General features: G+C 45.2%; 1 protein-coding gene across 1 annotated transcript; it reads left to right on the top strand.

Moving 5' to 3' along the window:
* Window positions 1–432: 432 nt before the first annotated feature.
* Window positions 433–17,928, top strand: LOC124025385 (dihydropyrimidinase-related protein 3-like). The gene is made up of 3 exons (XM_046338872.1): window positions 433–639; window positions 2,638–2,794; window positions 16,195–17,928. Exons 1-3 carry the CDS (start codon window positions 487–489, stop codon window positions 16,287–16,289), a joined length of 405 nt encoding a protein of 134 aa, XP_046194828.1. The 5' UTR covers window positions 433–486; the 3' UTR covers window positions 16,290–17,928.
* The last annotated feature ends 521 nt before the right edge of the window (window positions 17,929–18,449 follow it).

The following is an 18,449-nucleotide window of genomic DNA, read 5'->3' as shown; positions in this document are numbered from 1 at the left end:
CGTTGACTGTGTGTTTGACTCTGCGTGTGTTTGACTCTGTGTGTGTTTGACTGTTTGTGTGTTTGACTCTGCGTGTGTTTGACTCTGCGTGTGTTTGACTCTGCGTGTGTTTGACTGTGTGTGTGTTTGACTTTGCGTGTGTTTGACTATGTGTTTGACTGCGTGTGTTTGACTGTGTGTGTGTTTGACTCTGCGTGTGTTTGACTGTGTGTTTGACTGCCTGTGTCTGACTGTGTGTGTGTTTGACTCTGCGTGTGTTTGACTGTGTGTTTGACTCTGCATGTGTTTGACTCTACGTGGGTTTGACTGTGTGTTTGACTCTGCATGTGTTTGACTGTGTGTTTGACTCTGCGTGTGTTTGACTGTGTGTTTCACTGTGTGTGTGTTTGACTGTGTGTGTGTTTGATGCTGTGTTTGCACGTGTACCTGTAGTCATGTCTATGCTTGTGTGTATTCCAGGCTGCTGAGTACAATGTGTTTGAGGGCATGGAGCTCCGTGGTGCCCCCTCGGTGGTGATCTGCCAGGGGAAGCTGGTGCTGGAGGATGGGAACCTGCACGCCACCTCCGGGGTTGGCCGCTTCATCCCCTGCACCCCCTTCCCGGACTTTGCTTACAAGCGTGTCAAGGCCAGGAAGCAGGTAAAAGATGCTCGCCTCTCTCACCTTACTGTCTAGTCAACATCTGAGTAACTATCTCTGGACTCTGAGTAACTGTCTCCCATTTATACAATTATGTAACAATATAAAAGTATTTCCAATGAACATATTGTATTCCTAACGCTTCAGTTCTGTCTTAGAATACGTTTTATATGGATTGTTTTGTGACGGGACAGCGTTAGTATGTGACACTGAGCCAAGGACTGTGAGGGCTGTGAGGCGGAAGGTAAGTCTAGCAGTTACGAGCGTTCGGCCCGTAACCGAAAGGTTGCTCGTTCGATTCCAAGATCCGACTAGGTGAATAATCTTTCGATGTGCCCTTGAGCAAGGCACTTAACCTGAATTGCTTCTGTAAGTCGATTTGGATAAGAGCGTCTGCTAAATGACAAAACAAATAATACAACATAATAAAAGGTCAGTGAGTTGGGGACATCTAGACGTGTTTTCTCAGTGGTTAGGGATTAATCAGCACTAATCTGATGCAGAGCTGAGATCAGCCATCCAGCACCCACAAACATGGACAATGTCACTGCAGCTTTCCATTAAAGACAGCTTAGCTTTACACTAATGCACACTGCTGTGGCTCAGCCCATGCCACGCATAATCAAATTTACCATCAATCTCAATGTACATTACATACCTGAATGGTAATCCAAAGTATGTTCAATGGAGGCAGATTACATTCAGATTGCTTAGCTGTTTATCACACCTACTGAACTGTACACAAAGGGCATCTGTCCTCTCTGGTGGCAGTGGCACTGTCTGTCTGTCTGTCTGTCATGGAAGGCACAAGATAAATATAGCTAACAGGGTGTGTAATGCAGATGGGAATTGTCAGAAAAGGCTGTAATGGTGTCCTAACTACCTCTATGGGTGATCTGATCATATCCAGGAGGAAGACATGTGATGTAGGTGATGGAGAATGGGGGTTGGAGTGAGGGGATGGGGGTTGGAAGGAGGGGATGGGGAATGGGGGTTGGAGCGAGAGGATGGGGGGATGGAAGGAGGGGATGGGGGGGGATGGAAGGAGGGGATGGGGGATAGAAGGAGGGGATGGGGGGATGGAAGGAGGGGATGGGGTGATGGAAGGAGGGGATGGGGGATGGAAGGAGGGGATGGGGGATGGAAGGAGAGTATGGGGGATGGGGGGATGGAAGGAGGGGATGGGGGGATGGAAGGAGGGGATGGGGGATGGAAGGAGGGGATGGGGGATGGAAGGAGGGTATGGGGAATGGAGGTTGGAGCAAGGGGATGGGGGATGGGGGTTGGAAGGAGGGGATGGGGAATGGGAGGTGGGGGTGGGATGTGTGGGAGATAAATGTCATGTCAGACTTGAGGATTCATGTCAGGGGCTTCGGCTGTTGGCTGTGGGTTACACACTGAAACAACTGACTGCCAGGGAGTGCCTGTTGTAGCCATGTGTAATGGTTTTGAAGGGATATGATGTGTCCATGGGGTTGCTCATATTGCTGGTGTTGGTGGATACTCAACAGGAACAACAGTGTGCTATTTTAAGTGGGTTATATTAAACGAGTTGTGTTCAACTTGAAACGGCTACCCTCCAATTCTGCCATCATTCTCTTTTTGCCCAGACTATAGAGATGTTTCTTTGGTGAGACCTATGTATTAATGCAATGTTGATCTTGGTGGCATTAAATATATTCTGATGCTCCTAGCTCAGCTTCCAGGGATTCCTTAGTCACATGATCCTAGCACAGCATGTCCAATAAGAACGGAGTCTGTCAGTAAATCTGGTAGTGCTTTCCTTAGGAAAACACTGGGTGAAATATGCATTGGCACAAAGAATTCTACAAACGCCCCCATGAATCTAATTCTAAACAAGCATTGTCATGGAGAACTGTTATAAAGTTACCAACATAAACGATCATCTTTCTCTCTTTCTCTTTTCTTTCTTTCTCCATATTTCTCCTTCTCTCTCCCTCTCTCTCCCTTTATCACCCCTGTCTCCCTCTCTCTCAGTTGGCAGTCCTGCGGGCAGTGCCCAGGGGAATGTATGACGGTCCTGTGTCTGACTTCTCGCCCTTGTCTCGTGGCGGTACCCCCTCAGCGTCTGCCCGTACCTCCCCCACCAAGCAGCCTGTGAGGAACCTGCACCACTCTGGCTTTAGTTTAGCAGGTAAACCTGCACAGCGTGGTGAGCTTCAGCTACCTTTTAATTTACCCATCCGCTTCCCCATCCCTGGCTGTCATAGGAAGTGCCAGGAACCTGACACACACACACACACACACACACACACACACACACACACACACACACACACACACACACACACACACACACACACACACACACACACACACACACACACACACACACACACACACACACACACACACACACACACACACACACACACACACACACACTCGACAGTCAGCAATGACATTTTCCAATGCACTTCACACATGATATAGTATGTTTCCATGGTTGACTTTGCCATTCGTCTGTGTTAGTTACAATAACATTCAGGTGTAATTTGACATTTTACCATAATCATATTTTAAGCCTTAATTTCATAATTTGTTTGTGGTAACTAATGCTCACAGCACAGTACTGTTGTCCCTCAGCCGTCCTGGTACTTCCAGACATTGCTCTTTATGTTTCACAAGTCTTTTAGTTATTTCTTAACTTTTTGTCACAACATTGATTTGATTGATTTCAGCTTCACACCGTTTTATCTTGTCTCTCTCTCTCTCTCTCTCTCTCTCTCTCTCTCTCTCTCTCTCTCTCTCTCTCTCTCTCTCTCTCTCTCTCTCTCTCTCATAATATCTTTATGCATCTTAAGTCAATATATGTTCTAAGATTTCAGTCCAGACATCTTGCATCTCACTTTCTTAGCCGTTGCCTGCCTAATGAAGCTCTGTCTACTGAGCAGGTTGAATGAGGCTCATGATCATTGATTTAGCTAAAGTTACATTATTCACATAACCAATAGCAGAGACTAGTTGAGTATTGAGTGACGCATGGCGATTGTATACATCTGCAACCTCATACCACTAGGTACAACCTTTCAGGGAGGAACCAAGTAAACAATGGTTTTTACTGGAACAATTGATGTGTGATGTACTGATGCAGGAGGTGGAGGGTGACCTGCATTGGAAACGTTTCCCCCATTGCTGTAGTCTAGTGGGGGTTAGTCCATCTATTGACATCCCTTCCAGAGAGACAGAGAGGATATCCTCATCCTGATGCTTAAAGAGACGGTACTCTAATCCTGTTTGTCTGTTAGGTCCCCCCACCACAGAGGATATCCTCATCCTGATGCTTAAAGAGACAGTACTCTAATCCTGTTTGTCTGTTAGGTCCCCCCACCACAGAGCATATCCTGATGCTTAAAGAGACAGTACTATAATCCTGTTTGTCTGTTAGGTCTCCCCACCACAGAGGATGTCCTGATGCTTAAAGAGACAGTACTCTAATCCTGTTTGTCTGTTAGGTCCCCCCACCACAGAGGATATCCTGATGCTTAAAGAGACAGTACTATAATCCTGTTTGTCTGTTAGGTCTCCCCACCACAGAGGATGTCCTGATGCTTAAAGAGACAGTACTCTAATCCTGTTTGTCTGTTAGGTCCCCCCACCACAGAGGATATCCTGATGCTTAAAGAGACAGTACTATAATCCTGTTTGTCTGTTAGGTCTCCCCACCACAGAGGATGTCCTGATGCTTAAAGAGACAGTACTATAATCCTGTTTGTCTGTTAGGTCTCCCCACCACAGAGGATGTCCTGATGCTTAAAGAGACAGTACTCTAATCCTGTTTGTCTGTTAGGTCCCCCCACCACAGAGGATATCCTGATGCTTAAAGAGACAGTACTATAATCCTGTTTGTCTGTTAGGTCTCCCCACCACAGAGGATGTCCTGATGCTTAAAGAGACAGTACTCTAATCCTGTTTGTCTGTTAGGTCCCCCACCACAGAGGATATCCTGATGCTTAAAGAGACAGTACTATAATCCTGTTTGTCTGTTAGGTCTCCCCACCACAGAGGATGTCCTGATGCTTAAAGAGACAGTACTATAATCCTGTTTGTCTGTTAGGTCTCCCCACCACAGAGGATGTCCTGATGCTTAAAGAGACAGTACTCTAATCCTGTTTGTCTGTTAGGTCCCCCACCACAGAGGATATCCTGATGCTTAAAGAGACAGTACTATAATCCTGTTTGTCTGTTAGGTCTCCCCACCACAGAGGATGTCCTGATGCTTAAAGAGACAGTACTCTAATCCTGTTTGTCTGTTAGGTCCCCCCACCACAGAGGATATCCTGATGCTTAAAGAGACAGTACTATAATCCTGTTTGTCTGTTAGGTCTCCCCACCACAGAGGATGTCCTGATGCTTAAAGAGACAGTACTCTAATCCTGTTTGTCTGTTAGGTCTCCCCACCACAGAGGATATCCTCATCCTGATGCTTAAAGAGACAGTACACTAATCCTGTTTGTCTGTTAGGTCTCCCCACCACAGAGGATATCCTCATCCGGTGCTTAAAGAGACAGTACTCTAATCCTGTGTCTGTTAGGTCCCCCCACCACAGAGGATATCCTCATCCGGTGCTTAAAGAGACAGTACTCTAATCCTGTTTGTCTGTTAGGTCCCCACGCCACAGAGGATATCCTCATCCGGTGCTTAAAGAGACAGTACTCTAATCCTGTTTGTCTGTTAGGTCCTCCCACCACAGAGGATATCCTCATCCGGTGCTTAAAGAGACAGTACTCTAATCCTGTTTGTCTGTTAGGTCCCCACGCCACAGAGGATATCCTCATCCTGATACTTAAAGAGACAGTACTCTAATCCTGTGTCTGTTAGGTCCCCCCACCACAGAGGATAGATATCCTGGTGCTTAAAGAGACAGTACTATAATGCTGTTTGTCTGTTAGGTCCCCCCACCACAGAGAATGTCCTCATCCTGATGCTTAAAGAGACAGTTCTCTAATCCTGTGTCTGTTAGGTCCCCCACCACAGAGGATAGATATCCTGGTGCTTAAAGAGACAGTACTATAATGCTGTTTGTCTGTTAGGTCCCCCCACCACAGAGAATGTCCTCATCCTGATGCTTAAAGAGACAGTACTCTAATCCTGTGTCTGTTAGGTCCCCCCACCACAGAGGATATCCTGGAGCTTGAAGAGACAGTACTATAATCCTGTGTCTGTTATGTCCCCACGCCACAGAGGATATCCTCATCCTGATACTTAAAGAGACAGTACTCTAATCCTGTGTCTGTTAGGTCCCCCCACCACAGAGGATAGATATCCTGGTGCTTAAAGAGACAGTACTATAATGCTGTTTGTCTGTTAGGTCCCCCCACCACAGAGAATGTCCTCATCCTGATGCTTAAAGAGACAGTACTCTAATCCTGTGTCTGTTAGGTCCCCCCACCACAGAGGATATCCTGGAGCTTGAAGAGATAGTACTATAATCCTGTGTCTGTTAGGTCCCCCCGCCACAGAGGATATCCTGGAGCTTGAAGAGACAGTACTATAATCCTGTGTCTGTTATGTCCCCACGCCACAGAGGATATCCTCATCCTGATACTTAAAGAGACAGTACTCTAATCCTGTGTCTGTTAGGTCCCCCCACCACAGACGATACATATCCTGGTGCTTAAAGACACAGTACACTAATCCTGTTTGTCTGTTAGGTCCCCCCGCCACAGAGGATATCCTCATCCTGATGCTTAAAGAGACAGTACTCTAATCCTGTTTGTCTGTTAGGTCCCCGCACCACAGAGGATATCCTGGTGCTTAAAGAGACAGTACTATAATCCTGTGTCTGTTAGGTCCCCCCACCACAGTGTATATCCTCATCCTGATGCTTAAAGAGACAGTACACTAATCCTGTTTGTCTGTTAGGTCCCCCCACCACAGAGGATATCCTCATCCTGATGCTTAAAGAGACAGTACTCTAATCCTGTTTGTCTGTTACGTCTCCCCACCACAGAGGATATCCTGATGCTCAAAGAGACAGTACTCTAATCCTGTTTGTCTGTTAGGTCCCCCCACCACAGAGGATATCCTGATGCTTAAAGAGACAGTACACTAATCCTGTTTGTCTGTTAGGTCTCCCCACCACAGAGGATATCCTCATCCTGATGCTTAAAGAGACAGTACTCTAATCCTGTTTGTCTGTTAGGTCTCCCCACCACAGAGGATATCCTCATCCTGATGCTTAAAGAGACAGTACTCTAATCCTGTTTGTCTGTTAGGTCCCCCCACCACAGAGGATATCCTCATCCGGTGCTTAAAGAGACAGTACTCTAATCCTGTTTGTCTGTTAGGTCCCCACGCCACAGAGGATATCCTCATCCTGATACTTAAAGAGACAGTACTCTAATCCTGTGTCTGTTAGGTCCCCCCACCACAGAGGATAGATATCCTGGTGCTTAAAGAGACAGTACTATAATGCTGTTTGTCTGTTAGGTCCCCCCACCACAGAGAATGTCCTCATCCTGATGCTTAAAGAGACAGTACTCTAATCCTGTGTCTGTTAGGTCCCCCCACCACAGAGGATATCCTGGAGCTTGAAGAGACAGTACTATAATCCTGTGTCTGTTAGGTCCCCCCGCCACAGAGGATATCCTGGAGCTTGAAGAGACAGTACTATAATCCTGTGTCTGTTATGTCCCCATGCCACAGAGGATATCCTCATCCTGATACTTAAAGAGACAGTACTCTAATCCTGTGTCTGTTAGGTCCCCCCACCACAGACGATACATATCCTGATACTTAAAGAGACAGTACTCTAATCCTGTTTGTCTGTTAGGTCCCCGCACCACAGAGGATAGATATACTGGTGCTTAAAGAGACAGTACTATAATCCTGTTTGTCTGTTAGGTCCCCCCACCACAGAGGATATCCTCATCCTGATGCTTAAAGAGACAGTACTCTAATCCTGTTTGTCTGTTAGGTCCCCCCACCACAGAGGATATTGTGATGCTTAAAGAGACAGTACTATAATCCTGTTTGTCTGTTAGGTCCCCCCACCACAGAGGATGTCCTAATGCTTAAAGAGACAGTACTCTAATCCTGTTTGTCTGTTAGGTCTCCCCACCACAGAGGATATCCTGGTGCTTAAAGAGACTGTACTCTAATCCTGTTTGTCTGTTAGGTCCCCCTAACACAGAGGATATCCTGATGCTTAAAGAGACAGTACTATAATCCTGTTTGTCTGTTAGGTCCCCCCACCACAGAGGATGTCCTAATGCTTAAAGAGACAGTACTCTAATCCTGTTTGTCTGTTAGGTTCCCCCCACCACAGAGGATATCCTGATGCTTAAAGAGACAGTACTATAATCCTGTTTGTCTGTTAGGTCCCCCCACCACAGAGGATGTCCTAATGCTTAAAGAGACAGTACTATAATCCTGTTTGTCTGTTAGGTCTCCCCACCACAGAGGATATCCTGGTGCTTAAAGAGACTGTACTCTAATCCTGTTTGTCTGTTAGGTCCCCCCACCACAGAGGATATCGTGATGCTTAAAGAGACAGTACTCTAATCCTGTTTGTCTGTTAAGTCCCCCCACCAAAGAGGATATCCTGATGCTTAAAGTGACAGTACTCTAATCCTGTTTGTCTGTTAGGTCCCCCACCACACAGAGGATATCCTCATCCTGATGCTTAAAGAGACAGTACTATAATCCTGTTTGTCTGTTAGGTCCTCCCACCACAGAGGATATCCTCATCCTGGTGCTTAAAGAGACAGTACTATAATCCTGTGTCTGTTAGGTCCCCCCACCACAGAGGATATCCTGATGTTTAAAGAGACAGTACTATAATCCTGTTTGTCTGTTAGGTCCCCCCAACACAGAGGATATCCTGGAGCTTGAAGAGACAGTACTATAATCCTGTGTCTGTTATGTCCCCATGCCACAGAGGATATCCTCATCCTGATACTTAAAGAGACAGTACTCTAATCCTGTTTGTCTGTTAGGTCCCCGCACCACAGAGGATAGATATACTGGTGCTTAAAGAGACAGTACTATAATCCTGTTTGTCTGTTAGGTCCCCCCACCACAGAGGATATCCTCATCCTGATGCTTAAAGAGACAGTACTCTAATCCTGTTTGTCTGTTAGGTCCCCCCACCACAGAGGATATCGTGATGCTTAAAGAGACAGTACTATAATCCTGTTTGTCTGTTAGGTCCCCCCACCACAGAGGATGTCCTAATGCTTAAAGAGACAGTACTCTAATCCTGTTTGTCTGTTAGGTCTCCCCACCACAGAGGATATCCTGGTGCTTAAAGAGACTGTACTCTAATCCTGTTTGTCTGTTAGGTCCCCCTAACACAGAGGATATCCTGATGCTTAAAGAGACAGTACTATAATCCTGTTTGTCTGTTAGGTCCCCCACCACAGAGGATGTCCTAATGCTTAAAGAGACAGTACTCTAATCCTGTTTGTCTGTTAGGTCCCCCTAACACAGAGGATATCCTGATGCTTAAAGAGACAGTACTCTAATCCTGTTTGTCTGTTAGGTTCCCCCACCACAGAGGATATCCTGATGCTTAAAGAGACAGTACTATAATCCTGTTTGTCTGTTAGGTCCCCCACCACAGAGGATGTCCTAATGCTTAAAGAGACAGTACTATAATCCTGTTTGTCTGTTAGGTCTCCCCACCACAGAGGATATCCTGGTGCTTAAAGAGACTGTACTCTAATCCTGTTTGTCTGTTAGGTCCCCCACCACAGAGGATATCGTGATGCTTAAAGAGACAGTACTCTAATCCTGTTTGTCTGTTATGTCCCCCACCAAAGAGGATATCCTGATGCTTAAAGTGACAGTACTCTAATCCTGTTTGTCTGTTAGGTCCCCCACCACAGAGGATATCCTCATCCTGATGCTTAAAGAGACAGTACTATAATCCTGTTTGTCTGTTAGGTCCTCCCACCACAGAGGATATCCTCATCCTGGTGCTTAAAGAGACAGTACTATAATCCTGTGTCTGTTAGGTCCCCCCACCACAGAGGATATCCTGATGTTTAAAGAGACAGTACTATAATCCTGTTTGTCTGTTAGGTCCCCCCAACACAGAGGATATCCTGGTGCTTAAAGAGACAGTACTATAATCCTGTGTCTGTTAGGTCCCCCCTTCACAGAGGATATCCTCATCCTGATACTTAAAGAGACAGTACTCTAATCCTGTGTCTGTTAGGTCCCCCCACCACAGAGGATAGATATCCTGGTGCTTAAAGAGACAGTACTATAATGCTGTTTGTCTGTTAGGTCCCGCCACCACAGAGAATGTCCTAATGCTTAAAGAGACAGTACTATAATCCTGTTTGTCTGTTAGGTCTCCCCACCACAGAGGATATCCTGGTGCTTAAAGAGACTGTACTCTAATCCTGTTTGTCTGTTAGGTCCCCCCACCACAGAGGATATCGTGATGCTTAAAGAGACAGTACTCTAATCCTGTTTGTCTGTTATGTCCCCCCACCAAAGAGGATATCCTGATGCTTAAAGTGACAGTACTCTAATCCTGTTTGTCTGTTAGGTCCCCCCACCACAGAGGATATCCTCATCCTGATGCTTAAAGAGACAGTACTATAATCCTGTTTGTCTGTTAGGTCCTCCCACCACAGAGGATATCCTCATCCTGGTGCTTAAAGAGACAGTACTATAATCCTGTGTCTGTTAGGTCCCCCCACCACAGAGGATATCCTGATGTTTAAAGAGACAGTACTATAATCCTGTTTGTCTGTTAGGTCCCCCCAACACAGAGGATATCCTGGTGCTTAAAGAGACAGTACTATAATCCTGTGTCTGTTAGGTCCCCCCTTCACAGAGGATATCCTCATCCTGATACTTAAAGAGACAGTACTCTAATCCTGTGTCTGTTAGGTCCCCCCACCACAGAGGATAGATATCCTGGTGCTTAAAGAGACAGTACTATAATGCTGTTTGTCTGTTAGGTCCCGCCACCACAGAGAATGTCCTGATGCTTAAAGAGACAGTACTCTAATCCTGTTTGTCTGTTAGGTCTCCCCACCACAGAGGATATCCTCATCCTGATGCTTAAAGAGACAGTACACTAATCCTGTTTGTCTGTTAGGTCTCCCCACCACAGAGGATATCCTCATCCGGTGCTTAAAGAGACAGTACTCTAATCCTGTGTCTGTTAGGTCCCCCCACCACAGAGGATATCCTCATCCGGTGCTTAAAGAGACAGTACTCTAATCCTGTTTGTCTGTTAGGTCCCCACGCCACAGAGGATATCCTCATCCGGTGCTTAAAGAGACAGTACTCTAATCCTGTTTGTCTGTTAGGTCCTCCCACCACAGAGGATATCCTCATCCGGTGCTTAAAGAGACAGTACTCTAATCCTGTTTGTCTGTTAGGTCCCCACGCCACAGAGGATATCCTCATCCTGATACTTAAAGAGACAGTACTCTAATCCTGTGTCTGTTAGGTCCCCCCACCACAGAGGATAGATATCCTGGTGCTTAAAGAGACAGTACTATAATGCTGTTTGTCTGTTAGGTCCCCCCACCACAGAGAATGTCCTCATCCTGATGCTTAAAGAGACAGTTCTCTAATCCTGTGTCTGTTAGGTCCCCCCACCACAGAGGATAGATATCCTGGTGCTTAAAGAGACAGTACTATAATGCTGTTTGTCTGTTAGGTCCCCCCACCACAGAGAATGTCCTCATCCTGATGCTTAAAGAGACAGTACTCTAATCCTGTGTCTGTTAGGTCCCCCCACCACAGAGGATATCCTGGAGCTTGAAGAGACAGTACTATAATCCTGTGTCTGTTATGTCCCCACGCCACAGAGGATATCCTCATCCTGATACTTAAAGAGACAGTACTCTAATCCTGTGTCTGTTAGGTCCCCCCACCACAGAGGATAGATATCCTGGTGCTTAAAGAGACAGTACTATAATGCTGTTTGTCTGTTAGGTCCCCCACCACAGAGAATGTCCTCATCCTGATGCTTAAAGAGACAGTTCTCTAATCCTGTGTCTGTTAGGTCCCCCCACCACAGAGGATAGATATCCTGGTGCTTAAAGAGACAGTACTATAATGCTGTTTGTCTGTTAGGTCCCCCCACCACAGAGAATGTCCTCATCCTGATGCTTAAAGAGACAGTACTCTAATCCTGTGTCTGTTAGGTCCCCCCACCACAGAGGATATCCTGGAGCTTGAAGAGATAGTACTATAATCCTGTGTCTGTTAGGTCCCCCCGCCACAGAGGATATCCTGGAGCTTGAAGAGACAGTACTATAATCCTGTGTCTGTTATGTCCCCACGCCACAGAGGATATCCTCATCCTGATACTTAAAGAGACAGTACTCTAATCCTGTGTCTGTTAGGTCCCCCCACCACAGACGATACATATCCTGGTGCTTAAAGACACAGTACACTAATCCTGTTTGTCTGTTAGGTCCCCCCGCCACAGAGGATATCCTCATCCTGATGCTTAAAGAGACAGTACTCTAATCCTGTTTGTCTGTTAGGTCCCCGCACCACAGAGGATATCCTGGTGCTTAAAGAGACAGTACTATAATCCTGTGTCTGTTAGGTCCCCCCACCACAGTGTATATCCTCATCCTGATGCTTAAAGAGACAGTACACTAATCCTGTTTGTCTGTTAGGTCCCCCCACCACAGAGGATATCCTCATCCTGATGCTTAAAGAGACAGTACTCTAATCCTGTTTGTCTGTTACGTCTCCCCACCACAGAGGATATCCTGATGCTCAAAGAGACAGTACTCTAATCCTGTTTGTCTGTTAGGTCCCCCCACCACAGAGGATATCCTGATGCTTAAAGAGACAGTACACTAATCCTGTTTGTCTGTTAGGTCTCCCCACCACAGAGGATATCCTCATCCTGATGCTTAAAGAGACAGTACTCTAATCCTGTTTGTCTGTTAGGTCTCCCCACCACAGAGGATATCCTCATCCTGATGCTTAAAGAGACAGTACTCTAATCCTGTTTGTCTGTTAGGTCCCCCCACCACAGAGGATATCCTCATCCGGTGCTTAAAGAGACAGTACTCTAATCCTGTTTGTCTGTTAGGTCCCCACGCCACAGAGGATATCCTCATCCTGATACTTAAAGAGACAGTACTCTAATCCTGTGTCTGTTAGGTCCCCCCACCACAGAGGATAGATATCCTGGTGCTTAAAGAGACAGTACTATAATGCTGTTTGTCTGTTAGGTCCCCCCACCACAGAGAATGTTCTCATCCTGATGCTTAAAGAGACAGTTCTCTAATCCTGTGTCTGTTAGGTCCCCCCACCACAGAGGATAGATATCCTGGTGCTTAAAGAGACAGTACTATAATGCTGTTTGTCTGTTAGGTCCCCCACCACAGAGAATGTCCTCATCCTGATGCTTAAAGAGACAGTACTCTAATCCTGTGTCTGTTAGGTCCCCCCACCACAGAGGATATCCTGGAGCTTGAAGAGACAGTACTATAATCCTGTGTCTGTTAGGTCCCCCCGCCACAGAGGATATCCTGGAGCTTGAAGAGACAGTACTATAATCCTGTGTCTGTTATGTCCCCATGCCACAGAGGATATCCTCATCCTGATACTTAAAGAGACAGTACTCTAATCCTGTGTCTGTTAGGTCCCCCCACCACAGACGATACATATCCTGATACTTAAAGAGACAGTACTCTAATCCTGTTTGTCTGTTAGGTCCCCCCGCCACAGAGGATATCCTGGTGCTTAAAGAGACAGTACTATAATCCTGTTTGTCTGTTAGGTCCCCCCACCACAGAGGATATCCTCATCCTGATGCTTAAAGAGACAGTACTCTAATCCTGTTTGTCTGTTAGGTCCCCCCACCACAGAGGATATTGTGATGCTTAAAGAGACAGTACTATAATCCTGTTTGTCTGTTAGGTCCCCCCACCACAGAGGATGTCCTAATGCTTAAAGAGACAGTACTCTAATCCTGTTTGTCTGTTAGGTCTCCCCACCACAGAGGATATCCTGGTGCTTAAAGAGACTGTACTCTAATCCTGTTTGTCTGTTAGGTCCCCCTAACACAGAGGATATCCTGATGCTTAAAGAGACAGTACTATAATCCTGTTTGTCTGTTAGGTCCCCCCACCACAGAGGATGTCCTAATGCTTAAAGAGACAGTACTCTAATCCTGTTTGTCTGTTAGGTTCCCCCCACCACAGAGGATATCCTGATGCTTAAAGAGACAGTACTATAATCCTGTTTGTCTGTTAGGTCCCCCCACCACAGAGGATGTCCTAATGCTTAAAGAGACAGTACTATAATCCTGTTTGTCTGTTAGGTCTCCCCACCACAGAGGATATCCTGGTGCTTAAAGAGACTGTACTCTAATCCTGTTTGTCTGTTAGGTCCCCCCACCACAGAGGATATCGTGATGCTTAAAGAGACAGTACTCTAATCCTGTTTGTCTGTTAAGTCCCCCCACCAAAGAGGATATCCTGATGCTTAAAGTGACAGTACTCTAATCCTGTTTGTCTGTTAGGTCCCCCCACCACAGAGGATATCCTCATCCTGATGCTTAAAGAGACAGTACTATAATCCTGTTTGTCTGTTAGGTCCTCCCACCACAGAGGATATCCTCATCCTGGTGCTTAAAGAGACAGTACTATAATCCTGTGTCTGTTAGGTCCCCCCACCACAGAGGATATCCTGATGTTTAAAGAGACAGTACTATAATCCTGTTTGTCTGTTAGGTCCCCCCAACACAGAGGATATCCTGGAGCTTGAAGAGACAGTACTATAATCCTGTGTCTGTTATGTCCCCATGCCACAGAGGATATCCTCATCCTGATACTTAAAGAGACAGTACTCTAATCCTGTTTGTCTGTTAGGTCCCCGCACCACAGAGGATAGATATACTGGTGCTTAAAGAGACAGTACTATAATCCTGTTTGTCTGTTAGGTCCCCCCACCACAGAGGATATCCTCATCCTGATGCTTAAAGAGACAGTACTCTAATCCTGTTTGTCTGTTAGGTCCCCCCACCACAGAGGATATCGTGATGCTTAAAGAGACAGTACTATAATCCTGTTTGTCTGTTAGGTCCCCCCACCACAGAGGATGTCCTAATGCTTAAAGAGACAGTACTCTAATCCTGTTTGTCTGTTAGGTCTCCCCACCACAGAGGATATCCTGGTGCTTAAAGAGACTGTACTCTAATCCTGTTTGTCTGTTAGGTCCCCCTAACACAGAGGATATCCTGATGCTTAAAGAGACAGTACTATAATCCTGTTTGTCTGTTAGGTCCCCCCACCACAGAGGATGTCCTAATGCTTAAAGAGACAGTACTCTAATCCTGTTTGTCTGTTAGGTCCCCCTAACACAGAGGATATCCTGATGCTTAAAGAGACAGTACTCTAATCCTGTTTGTCTGTTAGGTTCCCCCCACCACAGAGGATATCCTGATGCTTAAAGAGACAGTACTATAATCCTGTTTGTCTGTTAGGTCCCCCCACCACAGAGGATGTCCTAATGCTTAAAGAGACAGTACTATAATCCTGTTTGTCTGTTAGGTCTCCCCACCACAGAGGATATCCTGGTGCTTAAAGAGACTGTACTCTAATCCTGTTTGTCTGTTAGGTCCCCCCACCACAGAGGATATCGTGATGCTTAAAGAGACAGTACTCTAATCCTGTTTGTCTGTTATGTCCCCCCACCAAAGAGGATATCCTGATGCTTAAAGTGACAGTACTCTAATCCTGTTTGTCTGTTAGGTCCCCCCACCACAGAGGATATCCTCATCCTGATGCTTAAAGAGACAGTACTATAATCCTGTTTGTCTGTTAGGTCCTCCCACCACAGAGGATATCCTCATCCTGGTGCTTAAAGAGACAGTACTATAATCCTGTGTCTGTTAGGTCCCCCCACCACAGAGGATATCCTGATGTTTAAAGAGACAGTACTATAATCCTGTTTGTCTGTTAGGTCCCCCCAACACAGAGGATATCCTGGTGCTTAAAGAGACAGTACTATAATCCTGTGTCTGTTAGGTCCCCCCTTCACAGAGGATATCCTCATCCTGATACTTAAAGAGACAGTACTCTAATCCTGTGTCTGTTAGGTCCCCCCACCACAGAGGATAGATATCCTGGTGCTTAAAGAGACAGTACTATAATGCTGTTTGTCTGTTAGGTCCCGCCACCACAGAGAATGTCCTCATCCTGATGCTTAAAGAGACAGTTCTCTAATCCTGTGTGTTAGGTCCCCCCACCACAGAGGATAGATATCCTGGTGCTTAAAGAGACAGTACTATAATCCTGTTTGTCTGTTATGTCCCCCCACCACAGAGGATGTCCTCATGCTGATGCTTAAAGAGACAGTACTCTAATCCTGTTTGTCTGTTAGGTCCCCCCACCACAGAGGATATCCTCATCCTGATGCTTAAAGAGACAGTACTCTAATCCTGTTTGTCTGTTAGGTCTCCCCACCACAGAGAATATCCTGATGCTCAAAGAGACAGTACTCTAATCCTGTTTGTCTGTTAGGTCCCCCCACCACAGAGGATATCCTGATGCTTAAAGAGACAGTACTATAATCCTGTTTGTCTGTTAGGTCCCCCCACCACAGAGGATGTCCCCATCCGGCCAGCCGGACGCCGCATCGTAATTCCTCCTGGTGGTCGCTCCAACATCACATCCCTCAGCTAAGAGGTTTAACCAGGAGAGATACCAGTCAGAAGATGACTACAGCCATTGGGAGACAACGGAGACATGATTAGTTAAAACAAGTTAAGTTGAGTAAAACACTGAATCCTCATGCCTTACCAGCCACAATGCTACCTGCTTAAGCTTCTAAAAGCTCAGTACTACTCCTCCTAGGCAATTGCAGGTCAGTCACTAGAACAAAATATGAATTTAAAGTACATTTGTTTACCAAAAGATTGGGTTTGTATGCTCTGGAATAACAGGAGTATGTTCATAACCAGAATATAGGTGATCAATTTGTATTACTGTCCCTCATTGTCTACGTAAGTAATTGTGTCAACTGTGTATTGACATTTTAGGCAATGCTCTGAATCCATAATATAGTTAAATAAACCTCATGATACCAATTTCCACAGTGTTCTGATGCTTGTTACCTAGGAAAAGTAATATGGCCTTTTTCTTCCATCACGTTTGGCTTTCACCCTTTTTGAGTACTAGTCTGCTGATTTAGTTCCCTAGCAATGTAACGATAACATGCAGTAACGTCCATAACTGATAGGTGGCATTGTGAGTACGTATGATTGATGTAACGTAGCTTTGTGAATGATGTTGCTCGCTGCCTCCCTGGGTTGTTGAACCAGGAGTGATATTCATTAGAGATTGTCTTGTTTCTTATTTTTCTTGAAGATAAAAACGTATCTGGTATTACAATATTATTTTGCAAACATGCAACAGCATATTATAAGGTAGAAATGCTTGTCATGTTTAATTTCCCCCCTGCGCTCCGCTCCACTCCATCCTGGCTGTAGATTACATTGTGAGAAACCGTCCTTTGCATTTGCTTCAAGCTTAATGCCTGTTCCTATTCATACCTTTTAGCAAGTCATCTGGATGGTTAAAAAACATGTAACCCTTGCACAAGAAGTAAAACCAAGCTGAACTTCCATGGCCTGGGTCGTGAAATTGTAATTATGAGCTTTGTGAACAATAATACATAAAAAAAAAATGTTTATGATAAAAGTAACAAACCTTTAAAATCACAGTAATTTACCTCTGGCTTTATTTCTATTTTCCTGACAATGTGGCTCTCGTTCTGAAGCAACAGACCATCATTCCTTGCATTCAACAACATAACATTGAAAGATAATGTTGTGCTGGTTTAAATCGCAACACTCCGAGAGAGTCCCCACAATGCTGTACACTTTAGCTGACTGACAGCCCTTGGTTTGGTAACTAACTAACTAACTAACTAACTAACACCAAGGGGAGGACAGACCGGCGTAACCCTGGGTCACTCTCTATGCTTCTGGTCTGTCTACCTGTCCCAGACAAGGCAGGGGATTGTATCTTTTTAGAATGAGGCTAGGAGGAGGAGGAGGAGGATGAGGAGAGCTTTATTTTTGCTCTCCCAATCAGCTGAGGAAGAGGTCGTGAGGAGGTCGTTGTTTTTTATTGAGTGATGATGTGGAATTTCAAGCAATCCAAGTGGTGATTATATTTATGTTATTTTGAATTGATCTTTTTTATAGTTTTTATGTCTTTTTTTTACTGTTGTATCAACCCAGAGAAGGCAGGTCAAAACAACATTGAGGTGTGATGTGGTGGTATGAACTGTTCCTGAATAAACATGAGTTGCAACTGACTGGTTGTCTCTGTTTGATTTCTCAATATACAGTATAGTAGATGTCAAATATACCTTTTAATGTACTCTGAACATGACCGGTCCAGGAGGAATCACATTCTTGCCAGAGCACCTTGTTAAGAACATCTCTCATAGAAATGTGATGTTTAGATATGACAGTTAGTGGTCCTTACCATTTATTAGATAGATTAGAATTGCTGTTATATTACATCCTCCATCTGCATCATTTTAGCTTGATACCGCTATGGGAATTTTCCATTTTCAGACCCATTGTTAAGCCTGGCAGTATCCTCGTCACCTCTCTGTTATAATTATATTTTATAGCCAGTTAAAGTCCCATGACATCACTTTTGATGGGTGTAATTATGACAGGCTGAGAAGATTTCTGCTATTAAAACACCATCTCAGTCTGGAGTGGGAGATGGAGTCCAAACAGAGCCAGTTCACAATAAGAACTTATATAAACCCTCCCAAGATAATGTAGCTGTCAGTGACCAGTTATTTTATATGCCCATTTACAA

Source organism: Oncorhynchus gorbuscha, unplaced genomic scaffold (assembly GCF_021184085.1).
Source record: "Oncorhynchus gorbuscha isolate QuinsamMale2020 ecotype Even-year unplaced genomic scaffold, OgorEven_v1.0 Un_scaffold_2236, whole genome shotgun sequence".
In the NCBI taxonomy this organism is placed as follows: Eukaryota; Metazoa; Chordata; class Actinopteri; order Salmoniformes; family Salmonidae; genus Oncorhynchus; species Oncorhynchus gorbuscha.
This window is presented reverse-complemented; position numbering and strand designations above follow the sequence as displayed.

What these genes read in the sequence shown, in the direction of transcription:
- LOC124025385 (XM_046338872.1), top strand. Translation starts at nt 487, where the DNA reads ATGGAGCTCCGTGGTGCCCCCTCGGTGGTGATCTGCCAGGGGAAGCTG. An exon ending in GTGTCAAGGCCAGGAAGCAG is followed by an intron (nt 640 to 2,637) that starts GTAAAAGATGCT and finishes CCTCTCTCTCAG; the next exon opens with TTGGCAGTCCTGCGGGCAGT. An exon ending in CTCTGGCTTTAGTTTAGCAG is followed by an intron (nt 2,795 to 16,194) that starts GTAAACCTGCAC and finishes TTTGTCTGTTAG; the next exon opens with GTCCCCCCACCACAGAGGAT.